Source organism: Hemicordylus capensis, chromosome 5 (assembly GCF_027244095.1).
Source record: "Hemicordylus capensis ecotype Gifberg chromosome 5, rHemCap1.1.pri, whole genome shotgun sequence".
NCBI lineage: Eukaryota > Metazoa > Chordata > Lepidosauria > Squamata > Cordylidae > Hemicordylus > Hemicordylus capensis.
Genome location: NC_069661.1, coordinates 171617995 through 171634754, shown reverse-complemented (window position 1 = coordinate 171634754; position 16760 = coordinate 171617995). Strand labels below are relative to the sequence as shown.

Genomic DNA, 16760 nt, shown 5'->3' with positions numbered 1-16760 from the left:
CCCGCAGCTGTGTCTAGAACACAAACACAGAGCTGCTGCGCAAGGGTGTTATTGTGCTATTACATAAAACCACACAATCATGCTTATGCAATGCTGCAACCATTTACAATGGCCATAGAGACAAAGAAGCACAACTGCACCATTGTATGGATTAGCTCCACAGTGGTCTTGGCATTGCTTTAGATGCCTACAGCAGTGCTAGTGGTGGAGACCCTCCTGCAATATGCTACACATCATGTCAGACACTTATTCTAAATTTCTCACTAAATAGAGACATTTAGGATAAGTGAGAATAAAAACCAATCTAAAATGACACATGAATAAGTCTTTACAATTGTTAACAAAGGAAGATTTCAAGTTACAAGCTTTAATACAGAGCATCCAAAAACATTATCTTAATTCCAAAATAGGAAAACTTTAACAAAAGCTTTATCTAAGCAAACTCAAATTTCAATCCTATTTTATTGCATAGTAAATTTCAAGGCATGAGTAAACAATTTAACTAATGTCTAAAAGGAGAACTGAAATTTTTCTAAAATAATTTGAGAAGAATTTTACAAAGCAGTGAACATCTGTTTTTGCCTTTTGATAAAAAAAAACATAACGTGTAAGATAGACTACACCATCACTTTTCAGTCCTTTAAGCACAGAATAACTTTGCACACTCTTTCAAACCTTGTTTGAAAGCCCTGCAATTCTTCTGTGAGTAGGAACTGCAGAAGTGGCACCGCCATGTGGTCAAAGAGCATTCAGGCAAGAAATTGTTTCAGATTTGAAGACCTAGGTTTAACTATGTGGGCCCCGATATATAGGTTGCATGCGAGTAAAGAAAATTGAATAAAGACTGTGTAAGAGTTGTGATCTTTCACATGAAATCACTGAGAACACACAAAGTAGAACACACACAGGATGTGTCATATTATGCATGCTATACAGCCCCAATATTAGATAACAAATTCCTATATTTATATTATTATTATTTATTACATTTATAAACTGCCCCATCCAGAGGCTATTATCTTACAAGACTGTGCATTGTGACTAGGCAATGCATTACATCTATAACTTCACACACATTCTCCATTCTTTCATATGACTAGATAAATCTGTCAATTTTTGTGCACATTTTGTATAATTTCCAACATTTACAGTTACTAGCAAATCAGGCCTTGCACTGTCACAGTGCACAACCTACTCTTATTCTCTGTAAAAAAAGAAGTATCTGTTAAATCCCCAAAGTGTCTAAAACAGACTATCACAAGAATTTAGACACTCTTCTATTTGGATGTATACATCAGCTCAAGTATAACTTGTGTGTGTGCATGTGTGTGCGTGTGTGTGCGTGTGTGTAATAAAATAAAGAGGAGAGTTTGAAATAGCTGTATTAAGCTGACCTGTATAAAATCTTCTTTCTCCATGGTGAAAAGCTGTCTTAATGCTATCTCTCTCTCCTGTATGAAACAAAATTATGCTATGAGACAATCGTATGCCAGAATTTTTTCAGGCAATGCTACACACATCAAAACATTAAACCAAATATCAAATTTTGCTTAAGCATATTCATAGTAGGCAAACATACAGAGCCTAGGTAACATGTAGAGATTTCAATTTACATCTTCAAGAATAGCTTGAACACTTACAGCATAATCCTATGCAAGTAGAAGAAAATCTCAATATTCCATATGGCTTGGAAACTATACATGAGATTGCAGCTACAACCTTATGCTTTTATTAACGTGTAACTTTAGTCTTAATAGTGAACATGAGACAAAATTAGAACACATGCAATTTTTCATATATGTTTACACGAACAAGGCCTTACCTTTAGCAGTTCTGTTATGTGTTCTAGTTCAAGTCCATGTAAAAACACTTCCAGGTCACCAAAGGCTGCATAAGAACTATACATACATTGGTTCCATTATGTTAAACACATATATTAAGCATGCGCATAAACAAAAAAAGTACAAGTGGCCCTCATTATTTGCGGGGGTTCTGTTCTCACTCATAGGTGCAAATATGGAAACTGTGAACGACAAAACCTTGAGTCAATGGGAATTGGGGGGTTAGGTTCCTAACCAAAAAAAAAATGGACAAAAAAGCAAGGAGGGGGAGAGAAATAAAAAATAAAAATATTCTTCAAGTCTCCAGCTGTCCAGCAATGCCCCCTCAAACCCCCCAAATGGTTGAATATTTGCTGTAGTAGAAGTAGAAGTAGTAGTAGTAGTAGTAGTAGTAGTAGAAGAAGAAGCAGTAGAAGAAGAAGAAGCAGTAGAAGCTGCCGCAGCCACAAAATTGCTTTCTGCTGGAAAATGGCAGTCAGAAATGACATTGGAACTCATTTCCAGTTCATTTCCAGCCTGTGGATAGGTAAATTTCACCTATTTTTTAACCCTATCATTGTAAAACAATGATACTGGGTTTCTAAGACCCAAATGCGGATAGGCAAAACTATGGATCCAGAGTCCGCTGATAATGAGGACCATCTGTACACATTTCAAGCAAACATTTGCTTGAGTTGCACTATGCAGTCATTTGAAATATTGATATTAAAGTTAGCTTAGGTTTAAAAATGCAAAGGGGCTAAACAGAAAACTTAAACCTTCCACTTAATAAGTATCTCACCAATTCTCGTTTGGTTTTGCTTGTTTCTGTTGTGGCAAAGTTTAAAAAGGCAAACATGCATATGCTTATTTACATCTCTGCTAAAAGTATAGTTTTTCCAACCATCATAATAGTTTTGTAGTTTGGTGCAAGTTACTGACAAAAGGAATATTACTTGAGGCACGATCCAATCTTCAGTAAAGTGCAAAGAGCACATTATGGTGGTTCTGCCTGTGCCCAGGTGGAGACCCCTATTAAACACACACACACACACACACACACACACACACACACTTACTTAGGCAGTACTGGCAAGAGATGGAGTGCAAGTGAGCTTCTCAACTCGTGTCAGCATTTGCTCATGATTGTATTTTGTGAACTTTATGAATTGCATCTTGTAGGCTACTCATGAAAGATTTCCCAGACACATTTGTAATGTACCAGTATTAATCAAGCAATTCAGTATTCAGTATTAATCAATCCAATTAATCAATGGATCCAGTATTAATCAATGCAATTCACCCACTAAATATGACAGAAAATGTTCATGCAACCACCTTCATAAATCTCCCTAACCTTCCTCAAATGTACTATTTCAGGATTTTTCTAGATGGTGTTTTATTCCAACATGACCTTTGATTCTTATAGGAAATAGTGCAGGCATTACTTTGACTTGATCAAAGAAGAGAGAAACCTTGACCAGGAGGCAAAGATGTTGATTGATCACTATGCAACCTGCAGAGGAGGGGCTACCAGCATGGGTGGAGACATATGGGAGGACTGGCTCCCAGGGACAGACCAGCACATCTACTCTCTCACTTCTGCACCTGAGCACACTTTTTTGTTATGTGCCTCGTGAGGTCCTTAAAATTTTTTTTTTAAAACCAATGACAATTTAATCTTTCAGTTAATACTTCAGTTCCCAGCCCTTTAATTTTTATTGACTCTCCACCCCAAAAAATCCACTCTTAATCCACTGTTTAAAAATAGCCTTTAGTGAAGCAAGTCTGCTCTCCCCCTTGCCTCAGTCTTCACCAATGATTGTTGCTGCTATTTATTCAATGTCGCAGAGAATCAGGAGTCTTTCTAAACCACATCAAAGCAGCACTGGAAACACTGTTCTCCTCTGAACACCTGGGGATTTAAATGGCAAAAAGCCTCAAAATTTTATTAAAGCACACATGCACAGAAATCCTATACCTGGATGGTACAATGGACTCATAAGAGCCCAAGATGCATGAAATGTCCATCCTGTTCTGACAAGAAAAAATCCATTAAAATCATTTTAGGAATTTCTTATTGGAGCTCATGGCCAGAGCAATGGGAAAAGATGCAAGGCCAGCAGATGAATACACTGTCTGTTTAATTTCATGAGAAAAGAAAGAAACTCATCCTCACTGCAACTAGAAAAGGAGACAAGGAAGCAGCAGATGGTTCCTTTTCAGACTGCAACACATAATCTTATAAAAGGTAAAATGAAGTGGTGAGCCCCAGTTCTGGCTTCACTATTTACCTGCATTGACTCTCATGGCCACATTCCCAAGAACTGGGGGTTGGTGATCATTTAAAATCCCCAAATTTTAAAAGGGAAGCCGGGATGACCCTGACAACTATAGGCCCATCAGCTTGCTCAACACCATCAGCAAGATATATGCCAGACACCTACATGGGAAACTCAAGGACTGATTAGAACAAGAAAATCTGATGGCAGATTAGCAAACTGGATTTTGATCAATGCCTGGTGCTCCAACATCTCATTGAAAAGTATTCCTCCAACAATTCTGCCTCCCTTTACGCCGCCTCCACAGATCTCAAAGCCGCTTTTGAGTTAAGCTATGGGAGAAGCTGGAATCTGCCTCAATTGATTGACTCTACCTAATTTGTACCCTTCACACAGACAAGACACTCAGGGTGAGGTGTAGCCCCCAAGGACACCTTACGAACTATTATCTTGATCCCAAAGGGAGTCAAACAGGGATGTATCCTGACTTGCTTCTTTTCAATTTTTACATCAATGCCATGGTGAGCCATCTTAACAGCCCAAACATCCACCCCCCCCCCCACAAGCTGGCCAAAAGAAGCATTTCCACCCTACTATACACCAACGATGTGGCAGTCTTCGAGGACCCCTATAGGTCTCAGAAGGGCGTTGGCGACACTTGCACAGTTCTGCAAGAGTGAACAACTTGAAATTAATTACAAAAAAACTAAGGTCATGGCCTTTGCCAGAAGACCCAAGGTCCACCACTAGAATATTGACGGCCACAGAATTAAGCAGGTCACTTGCTTCACATACCTGGGGGTAGTCAGTCATGCCTCTGGCACAAGAAAGCCCCATTGTAATCACATCGCCCTCACCGCGCAGAGAAGCTCCACTGCCATCCTGAAGTTCTTATGGACTAGAGGTGGCCACTATGTGACAACAGTGCTTTAAATTATTTGAGGCCAAGCCACTGGCTCAACTACTTTATGGTGCTTACCCGGGATCCCCACCTCCAATCTTGTCTCACTAGAACGTGTCCAGTCTAAATTCTTAAGAGCAGCCCTACAAGTGCCTTGCTGTGTCTCCAATGCTACTCTATGCCTGGAATCTGGTATGATAAAAGTTGAGCCCAGGGTGTCGATGATCATTCTCCCACCACTGGCTCAAACTAGCCCTCAGCCCTCAGAGCCTGGCCCCTCTGACCCTACAGAACAATTTCCAATCTTCTTGGAAACAGGCAGTCCAGAATAAAGTGGTGCTACTAGGCTTCTCCCCACCCCCTCCTCCTTGCTATGGGCTGTGACAAACGAAAACAGCAATCAAAGAATTTTGGACACTGAGCACCAGGGCTGACCTTAGTAGAGCACCAAGCTTCCTGTCCTCAGAAAGACTTAGATTCACTGTCTCCCCTGATGCGTACTTGACACAGCTGGAAATCCCCAGCCATAGAAGGGTTTCTCCCTTCCCCATTGTCATGCCCTTCCCTCCGCAGTGCTAGAAAGCTACCAGTCACGGAAACACTTTGCCTCTGTGACACGGGGGAGGTAGAAACCACAGAGCATGTACTCTTGCCCCTTTTATAAGAACAGTCGTGAGCAGCTTATAATTCCACTGCTCCTCAGGTACCCTGGTCGCCCTAGTCAAGCTTCTACCAGGATGCTGCTTTCAGATGAAGATTGCACATATAAGATTGCCAAGTTCTGTGTGGCAGCATACAAGATCTGCTAGGCCCTGACTGCCAGTCCATAACCATGTATTAGTCTTGTATTGATTTTAGCCACTGTCTATTTTAGTTGCCTGCTTCACTCTCAGCTAATTATCCTGTCCCACATATTTTAGCCACCCCATCCTATAGTTTAAATAGCTTAGGTTTTATCTTTTCATAGACAGATGCATATAACTTTGAATATAAACGTAGTGACCTTATACTCATACTTTTGCTTCTGTCCTCTCCCTATTTTAATATATTTAGTAATATTTTACTATATTTAATCTGAGCTGTAGTAGTAGCAGCTTTACAGTCCTCCTCACAACTCTAGAGTAGCATTTTATAATAATTATAGTTTCTAACTACTAGTAATTATTAATAATTGTATAGTAATTGTTTTATAGTAATTATAGTTTATAGTAATGTTAATGTAATGTGGTTTTATTGCTTCATAATCTGTCCTATCCTAATGTATGTACTCCTCATAATTTGTTACTGCACCACACTATCTTATGATGGTATTGGACCGTAATAAAGTTGATTGATTGATTGACTGCAACACCTAACTGATCCACCTCCTCTGCTTCCCTATTGCATTTCCCCCATTTATTTTTAAGAACTTACGACAGTTTTACTTATTCTACTCCCTGCCCAATAATCAAAAGAGCAGCAATTCAACATCAATAAATAGGAGGACACTGTGGTTGCAATAGCACTATGGACACATGTTTATTTGGAAGTAAATCCCACTAAGTTCAATGGGACTTGCTCCCCATAAACCATGCATAGGGTTGCAGCAAACTCATTAAAGGGCAACCATCAGCTGGTAGGAAAGAGGGAAATTCAGCAGATTTTCAGGAAGTGATGTATTAAGTGGAATTTTCAGGAAGCAAGTGGGATCAGCAAAAATGTTTAGTGAACCAGGATACACCAAGAATCACATCAACATGGTTTCTTCCATTCCAAGCTCCTCGGGAGTTACAGCAGGAGCACTGGAGGGGAAGAAATAATGCAGAAGTGTGTTCCTACACAACAACATTTAAGTTAAAAAAAATTAAACTTCAGTGGGAGGAACCCCAACCCACAATGTTCTAATGGCCCCTGATATGGACAGAAAATAGTGGGACAAGACAGCACTTCTAGGCATAGATACCCAGTTATGACTCCACATGCAGTTCATTGAACAAGCCCACGTATACTCTTAAAATGGGAGTCTATTCAAGCAACAGATCCAGGTGTTTTCTAGAGACGCATTCCTGTTTCTCCCCGGGTTTCACATTTGACTTGTATGAACGTTTTCCCCCAGGCAGGAAAAACCAACTTTTCAAGGCAAGAGTGCTAAGCACGATACACAAACATATGTGCATGTGCATTACATTGGGACATCTGCAGTAAAGTATTTTGAAACCTGAACTGTTTATACTTGTTTTGTTTGATTGTCGTAATGAACATTTTAAAAGCGGTATTATACAGGTTGGGAATCCTTTATCCGGACTTCTGAAATCCGGAAAGCTCCAAAATCCGGATACCATGCCAAGAGAGAGAAAAAATGCTTGTAGCTTCAACCTCTTCCTGTTTGCAGAAGCAATAGATAGGGCCCTTGATTCCTCAGCTCATTAGCGATCCTTATCTCTTCCCCTCAGGCTTTGCTATCTGCCTTTTGTTTACTGCCTCTCAAGCTTCGCTCCCAGGAAGGGGGAAAGGAAAGGAAAAGGGGGGGGGGAGGGGGGAAGACAAAAGAAGGTGTTATTGTTTTTTAAGGTATATATACATAAGAGTTTAGGAGATAACAGGGGCACACAGATGAGTAAAGATCTAGCAGAATAAACAGGAACAAACAGGAATAGATGAGAAGAGAAAGAGAGAAACGCTGGCTTCAGCAACCGAGAAGAACCCTCCTTCGAGGCAGAGCCAAGCTGGTTTTCTCAAGCCGGTCTGAGAGGGGGAGGAGGGGTATAGTATAGTATATTAAATAAAACCTTTTTAAAAAACACCAACTAGTAACCTTTCATGCCCAAGATAACTTATGAAAATATTCCAAAATCCAGAAAAATCCAAAATCCAGAACACCTCTGGTCCCAAGCAGTCTGGATAAAGGATTCTCGACCTGTATCCCAATAACTGTTCAAAGACAATTCACTATACCTCTTCTAACCTACACACATTACTTTCAAGTATTGGCAATTCATACTACACTAGTATCTCAAATACAGAGCGAGACCGTTGCTGTACTATATGTATTAGCTCTCTATACATTAGAGATTTGGATTTGTTATCTGATGGCTATGTAATTGAATTTTAATAAATTTACATATTTTAAAACACCACTGAATGCAGCACAGGGAAAGACCTGTTTAAACTACATACATATGAGGAACAGCCTGAGGAAGACAAGATTTCCATGAACTGATACATTCTGAATGAGAAATGATGGCTAAGAAATGGGGCAGCAGGAAGGGAGAGGGAGCCTAGGATTAGTACACAGGAACAAGCACCTGCAGTTTAAAATGCTTGTAAAATTATATAGAAAAGTTAACTTACATTCATTTCTCAGCAAGAAACCTCTTCAGAAGAGGCCCTAGAATTGGGTCAGAGTATGTGCTAAGAAAGAGATCCCATTACTATCTTCCACGGACATGATTAGTAAGTATCTTAGGGACTCAGGTACACACATCATTACTTTAATTGCCCCCTTTGCTAAGCAGGGTCTGTCCTGGTTTACATCTGAATGGGAGACGTGTGAGCACAGTAAGGTAGTCCCCCTAGGGGATGGAGCTGCTTTGGGAAGAGCATCTACATGCAGAAGGTTTCAAGTTTCCTCCCTGGCATCTCCAGATAGGGCTGAGATATACTCCTGCCTGCAAATTTGGAGAAGCCCAGGGGCAGAGCCACCACTGGGCGAATGGGTTCAAAGAACCCAGGCCGGTGCCCGCAGACACGCCCCCCCCCCGTGTTTGGTGTCAGGCGTGGGGGCGTTATTTAGCTCCCAAATGCAAATCGGCCTGCACTGTGTTGGCAGTGTGGCCGGAGTGACTCTCCCTGCCTTTTAAAGGCAGGGAGAGATGCGCAGCCCCGTTTAGGAAGGATATCGGCCCGCACTGCATTGGCAGCGTGGCCGGAACGGCTCTCCCTTTAAAGGGCTAGCCAACCCCCTGAGTCTGACATCAGATGCAGGGGGCAGGACCAGGGGGCAGCGGCTGAACACGGGCTGCCGCCAGTCTCCCTCCGCCGCTGGAGAAACTGCTGCCATTCTATGTAGACAATACTGAGCTAGATAGGTCAATGGTCTGACTCGGTATAAGGCAGCTTCCTATGTTCCTATTTCCTAAGCATCCACTTCCTATTTGGGTTAGAATAAACTGAAATGGGTTATGATGTGTGAACTGACTGATCTCTAGCCTACTTACTTGATCTAAACTGAGATCTGCAACTCACTTCAAACTTTGGGTACAGACTGCAGTTTATTCAAGTATATTGATTAGAACAAACAGAGAGTTGGTTCAGACAGCGTGACTGATTTGGCATTTGTTCAAATCTAAATTGGAAGTGGATACTTGCATGGGAATGGGAGTGGGGTAGGGTGCTGGGGAAGTGCATACTGCTGAGCCTTAGAGACATTACATGGAATCAGGCTTAACCATTTCTGCGTCACATCTGACCCAGCCCCTTTACTACTACTTTACCTGATTTTATGGCCCGTAACTGCATCAGGGACTGTTTTCAAAAGTGTATGCAAAGCTTCTTCTTTAGTCAGGCTCTGGAACCTTCTTTGGAAAGGAGTTGCAGTCAAAGAAAGTAAGCTAAAAAGCTAAGAAAAGAACACTACATTCTATTAATATTCAGACAACCTATTTTGGATAGGTAAATTAATATGTTCATAACATAGTTAAGTGCAATTGTAAATCCAACTATAGTATAATGAAAGTTAACCCAGGGACACAATTTCTTGCCTGGGTCTTGCTAACCCAGGGACACAATTTCTACTCAACTGGCATTTTTATATATTTATAGATACTTGTCAAAACTGATCCTTAGAAACTACAATGAGGGAGATAGTCAGTGATCAGGTTCATTGGTTATTATGTAGGTCATATTTATTATGCATAATTTTGTACAACATTGGGCAGTTGCCTCTTTGTGGACACATCATGATGCCTCTTGACAAAATCCAGAAGAGTAGCTTTATTAGTTTTTGGAGCAAAACAAGAGACTTTTTGTGGCACCTTAGAAATAGATTGTGGCATATGCTTTCATGAACTAGAGCCCACTTTGTCAGATGCACATGGTGAAAGCCTCAATTGTTAGGATACACAAAGCAGGGGGAAACTTCGAGACCAAAAGACATGACAGTTACTATGATGACAACAACTACTACTACTACTAGGAAATGCAACAGACTGAAGTATCACAGATCTACCGTATGTAAATACCAAATGTACAACAATACAACTCATTCATGACAGCCACCACTGGTGATATACTGGCAAGGTAACACCAGTAGAGTTAAGATGAGGAGGGGTCCTAGCATTCTATCATTATAATGTCCTGAACATTTTATCAATCATAAAATCAAAATAAGCATCATCATCCCTACAAATCTAGTAGAGCTCTAATGTAAAATGGTTGAGATACAGCAGTTGAAAAACTATCTCTTAAACTCTAGAAAACAAACCGTTTGTCATCAGCCAACATCTATAATATGAAGCTGCTTAGGCCTCACTCACCCACTCATTGCCTGACTGACATAAAACTCCCAGACCAAACCATAAAAGATGGAAACATGCCGTTTTCACAGGTAAATTCCAGATTAAAATACAGATTTTTCCAGAAAAATTCATTCATGTCCCAGAAAATTCTCATTCTCTCTTATCCTCCCTCTCCCTCTCTGTATAAATGTATTAAAAATAAATTAATGATCCTTTAATTTTTTTTAAAAAAAAATCAGGTATATGCAGAAGTATTAATCCTATATTGTTCTAAAAAAATTCATCCAGTATTTCCCACGTTATTAACATCTGAAGTCCTCATAATAAAAAGGGCAAAATCAGCAAAGTGCACTTAGTACAAACATTCCCCAGAAGGGAACGTTTAACATCTAGGGCTTATAGCCCTGCCTTATCAAGCTGCTTCATTCAGAACCTGGAAGTCACTCTCCAGAACTTGCCCTGTCTGGTTCTGAAGCCAGAACTGGACAGGGCAAGTTCTGGAGAGTGACTTCCAGGTTCTGGATGAAGCAGCTTGATAAGGCATGGATATAAGCTCTAAATATTCAAACATTCCCTTCTGCTTCCTTTTTCTTTGATGGGCTTTTCTTTTCTCCCTTCACTAACCTGGCAGCTAGGTGGGAAGGGGCCCTGCAAGGTCACACAAAGTGGGGGTAAGATGGCAAATGGACATAGGAGGGAACATGCAATGGCGGCAAGGTAGGCTGCCTCTGAATATGAACTTTCTACATCAGAGATATACTGGCTATGAACATAGAAGCTCCTAACCAGCATGGGTGAGATTTTCCTTTTCACAAATCCTGGATATCCAGGCATTCAAAAAGCTTCAGTTTAAGATGGGTGTTAATAGACTTTCAGTTTTTACCTGCTCTAAAAAGTGTGGGCAATCCAAGTCAAAGTGTTCATCTTCTGCACCATATTGTATAAGCTGTAAAGACTGTCTCCTATAGTAGTCTCCTATATTAGCTGATTTAGAAATGAGGCTCCATGTCCCACACACCTTGCCTTGGTCTTCCAGCTCAAGAGTGAGCTGTGGAGGGATGCCTACAGCCAAAAATTTGACAGGGGTTGCTTCCCAATAACTTGCCAGAGACGTCTTGATGAATTTCTGCCTGGTGCATCTCTACAAGGGAGTGCTTCACCAAATGTCACCTGTATAGTAAATGTCCAGCCAGAAATTCAAGAGGTTAACTCCTCTTGAGTTAACTTCCTACAGATACACCTGACAGATTTCTGCCTGATGCATATTTATAAGACACAGTTCTTTCCCCAAACATATAAGTTTGACCCTTGTCCTTCATGGCTTATTATATCTAGTAGGGATATACTACTAATAGTAGTAGCAATTTTTAGCTGGGTCCAGCAGGTTCTAATGGCTCCTTGAGAGAGGGAATGGTCCTAGTTTTATTGAAGAAAACAATTTCTTGGCCTTTCCCAAGGAAACCTAGTCTGGACACAGAGGATGTAAACAACTATAGGCCTGTGGCCAATATACCCTTCATGGGCAAGGTGCTTGAGCACGTAGTGGCTGGCCAGCTCCAGACACTCTTGGAGGAAATTGATTATCTAGATCCATTTCAATCAGGCTTCAGGCCTGGCTTTGGAACATAAACTGCTTTGGTCACCTTGTGGGATGACCTGTATAGAGAAACAGGGGAAGAACAACCCAGTTAATTCTCTTGGACCTCTCAGTTGGTTTTGATACCATTGACCATGGTTTTTTGGATAGGCTGGCTGAGTCTGTTGTGGGATGCACTGCTTGGTTAGTAACATAGTTCTACTGCTACCCTTATATAACCTGCTAAGGATAGCACTTCATGCATCTGACAAAGTGGGCTTTGGTCCACAATAAAGTCTTTAAGGTGTTGCAGCAATTTATGTTGCTTTTTTAACCTTATGGCACTAATCTTTATCTTCAATTAAAAGTTAGCATTTTTCAAAGCAGATACTGGCCATACCCAGATTACGGTAACTCTGCATCAACATGCCTGGGTTTTCTGTGACACAATACCCTTTTCCTTCTGCAGCTGCTTGTGTCTCTCAGAACTACATCCTTAAGGGCTGGGTGACCCTTAGGGAAATAATTTGGGGAACACAGGGAATTGCAGAGGGAAGGGGAGAAATCCACCCACTATTTAGATCACTCACAATACTGCAATATTTCAGAGTGTTAAAAAGGGAGAATATCCATAGAATATGCAACAGGAAATATCATTACATTTAAATCCCAGAAGAGAGTAGAGAAGAGGGGAGGAATTAAAACAGAGAAATGAAATGAAATGGTAAGTAAAAAAAAACAAAAAAACAAGAGTCCAAAACCAAGCAATATGGAAAAAATTCAAAACACGTTTCCAAAGAAGAAAAGGAAAGATAGATAACTCATTAGTATTGATGGTTTCCAACATCAATGGGTTTCAAATTATTTAAATATCTCCATCCCCATTGCATAAATAAATTCAAAGCCATATCATACAAGATTTTATACATCACGGAAGAAAGCTGCCTGATTCCAGAGATTTATTTCTCTGAAGTATTAATAAAGACAAACAAACATTGAGAATACGTATTCCACCACAAAACATCACTTTATTATGGTTTTCCCTTTGCTCTCAGATCTGTGAGGCCTATGTGCTGTTCCCTTCGGCTTCCTCATTTTACCCTGAACAGAGCAAAGCACTCAGTGAATTTGGGCACACGACCTCACGCTCCCACTCCGAGGTCTGCAGGGAAGGCAGGAGCTCGCCTCTCTTCCTCTGCAGACGAGCACCTTTGCCTTCCGCCATGCCGCGCGCCCACACGAGCGGTGGCATGGCGAAGGCAAGAGCTGGGAGTGGTAGGACTTCCTCCCACTCCTGCGTCCCAGAGTGCCCCATGGCACAAGCAAAGTCCTTGCTTCTCCACCCTCGCTACTGGAAATGGCAGCCAGCCGTGTGTGTGTGTGTGTGTGCGCTTTTAACCTGGGGGCGGTTGTGCTTTTAAGCTGCCCAGGTTAAAAGGTCAGGGTAGTGGAAGTGGAAATGCTGGGATCGGAAGCAATCCTGGTGCTCCACAGGAGCAGCCCAACCCAGATTGGGCTGACCTAGCCTGGGTTAGGCTGCTTGTGTGAATAGCGAATATGTTGAATGTGTGTCAAGTGTGTACAGTGCAGGGTTAATTAATTCTTCTTAGTAACTGCAGCTTTTGTTTTCTTTTCTCTTTGTACTGACCCTATTTTTTTGTTTGTTCCAAGTTAGTGCATCAGGTAGATTCTCAGTAGCGGAGTGATTAGATTCTCTAGATTCTAGAGAACTAGATTCTCAGTAGCGGAGTGATTAAGGAAGAACATTACAGCAGTTTAGAAACAAAACATCCACAGGGTTTAACACACTAGTAGTTCTACACAACATTAAATGAGCCATGCCAATACCAATAGATCCTATAAGCTCTCATGTACTGAATGCCTTGATTCACCTCGATGTGGAAAACGAAGCAGCCTATGGAAATGCAAACATTTTAATCCAATCCTGACATGCTATTCAGAACAATACCTCTGGATGCTTGTTGTTCTTTGCAATCTCTCCTGGTGTCTGTCCATCTTTTGTCTGTATTGATTTATCAGCTCCAAGTTCAAGCAACTTGAAAACTACTTTTTTGTGTCCTTGGCGAGCTGCCCATGTTAATGCCTGAAACAATATGTTAGTTGTTTGAGTGGTATGTACTTTAGAGTGGAAGAGAAAAGCACGAACCAACTCTGAACAAGTGCTCTGAACTCTGAACAAACCCACAAGACCATTTGCATAGTCTGTTTTCCTCCCACTTCTTGGTTCAACACTGCCACCTACCCAAGATTAAAGAGAACCTGTAAACTCAAGAGGACTGGGGAAAATGCCTGGAAAAGAAGAGAAAAGCGAATAGAGGAAATCCAAAGCTGTCTGTACTTTCTGTCATGGAGGCTACTGTTCAGCTGGAGCTTTCAGCTATTCAGCCAAACCATCAACATAAAATTGCACGCAGAAAACTATTTTTTAATATCGATTTTCTATAGCAAGAGCACAAAAGGCCGCTGCCGGGGCAGGGGGAGAGGAAGAAAGAAGAGAATCCTACATCTAGCAACTGTTTGTATCACTCTTGCAGAAGGGAAAGCTGGTGGTCAGTATGAAAATGGCTAGCTTCTGGTATTCAGTATGAGGCAGCTAGTCTCTTCAGCAGTAGGCAATGCTGCAGCGACAAAGTACTACTTCTAGATACTGTTCTCTAATATGCATGTACATCCCTTCTGTGGATTCTGACTACATGCAGATTCTTCTGAATTGGTTGAGAAAAAGCTACCCATACAAGAACACAAACAAATTGCACACAATCTTCTTCCAAGAGTACATTCTCTATTCTAATAGTCTGCATTAGGGTTGCGCGTTTTGTATTTTTTTCTCTTTCGATTTGTACCAAATCAACCCCATTTTGTATTCTGTCCAAAATTAAGCCTTCCGAATCACCCCAGTTCTGTTTTGTATCCGAATTAATCCGAATCTGAATACGAATTAATTCAGATTTAAAAATGGGTCACATGGTCAAAAGAGTGGGTGGGGGTTAGAGTGCCCAATGAGTGGAAGCTACCACAAAAATTTCAAAAGAATTGGGCAAACTGCTGATTTTTGGTGTATTTTTGAAGTTTGCGCTTCTTTCAGATTTTCCCCATAGGATGTGATGGAGGTTTCAGGAAAAATATTGCTTCACGCGGGGGGGGGGGGCAGAGTGGAGTGTGGTTGGTGGTAGTGCCCAGTTGGTGCAAGGAAGCTACCACAATTTTTTCAGAGGAATTTGGCAAAGGGCTGATTTTTAAAGAATTAATGAAGTTAGGCGTCTTTCAGATTTCCCTCATAGGGTATAATGGAGGTTTCTGCAGTCCCATAACTCCACTTGAGGGGCACTGTGGTGGCCCAGAGCAAGTGGCGGTGTAGTGCACATAGGGTGCCAAACACCCACATGGGTTGCCAACCCATGAAGTACAGGGTTTTGTAGTTCTAGAGGCGTTCTGAGAGTAGATTCTCTAGTAGCATATGAGAGTGGATTCATGATTTTTCATTAAAAACCTCATTTGCTACCAGAGAATCTAAACTCAACACCTCAGAAACAACAAAGCCCAGTACCCCAATGGGTTAGCAATCCAGGGGGGTGGTTGGCACCCTCTGTGCACTACACCACCACTCGCTTCGGGCCATCCCAGTGCCCCCCAGGTGGAGTTATGGGGCTGCTGAAACCTCCATTATTCCCTATGGGGGAAAAAATCTTAAAGATGCATAAACCTCAAATATTCCTAAGAAATCAGCCCATTGCTCTATTTGGAATCTGGGTGCACCACCCCTGGGGCACTGCCACCCAACCCACTGTTTTGCCCCTGAAGCCCCACATAAACAAGTTGAAAGAGAGAAGAGAATGATGAAAAAACAATGACACTTAATTTTTTGGCACAGTTATTTGAGAATTTTGCAGCGGGTGGGAACCTGTCCCTGTGGCACTAGCACAGCAGCATAACCCATTTGTGGATTTGAGCAATCTTTCAATAAAAACACTTCCTCCCCATGGAACAGTGACCACAGGTCATTTGAGATAGCAAGATAGACCAATGAGCGTGGTGTAGTGGTTAGAGTGCTGGACTAGGACTGGGGAGACCCAAGTTCAAATCCCCATTCAGCCATGATATTAGCTGGGTGACTCTGGGCCAGTCACTTCTCTCAGCCTAACCTACTTCACAGGGTTGTTGTGAGGAGAAACCTAAGTATGTAGTACACCACTCTGGACTCCTTGGAAGAAGAGCAGGATATAAAATGTAAAAAAATAAATAAAAATAAAATAAAACTGCCTTGGTACTATGGAACAGCTTCAAATATTCATTTAACTAAACTGGAGTGAGCCTTAGCCCAAACAAATCAGCCTACTGTTCAAAATTGTTGAGATTTATCATCACTGCATTTAAGAAAGTGCAAAACCATGGATCATGGTTACAAGAAAGAGAGAAGCAACTAAGATTCCTGGGGATGTCAATAGATTGACAGGGATATCCCCCACCCTACTCCTTTTGTCTCCTGTAGTCCCATGTGGATGACCTGTTCCTGCAATGGCAAAAGTTGTGAACCACTAGCTTAGACATCATGTCCCACCAAATTTAATTGTGGCCTAAATTACATTAGACTGCTCAACTTGGGCAACAAAACTTAGACACCACTATAACTCATAAAAATCAGAAGAAAAACAAAATAGCTCTTCA

At 41.3% G+C, this 16760-nt stretch overlaps 1 protein-coding gene across 4 annotated transcripts in view; it reads right to left on the bottom strand.

Annotated features, from left to right (window-relative positions):
• The window catches only part of ASZ1 (ankyrin repeat, SAM and basic leucine zipper domain containing 1), a 65444-nt gene that overhangs the window by 22668 nt on the left and 26016 nt on the right, over positions 1-16760 (bottom strand). For all 4 annotated transcript variants that reach the window (XM_053257069.1, XM_053257070.1, XM_053257068.1 and 1 more), the window contains exons 6-9: positions 14044-14178; positions 9476-9600; positions 1823-1898; positions 1395-1451 (exon numbers count right to left, since the gene is read on the bottom strand). In XM_053257069.1, coding sequence (XP_053113044.1) covers positions 1395-1451; positions 1823-1898; positions 9476-9600; positions 14044-14178 — 393 coding nt within the window. The remainder of the gene's footprint in view (positions 1-1394; positions 1452-1822; positions 1899-9475; positions 9601-14043; positions 14179-16760) is intronic.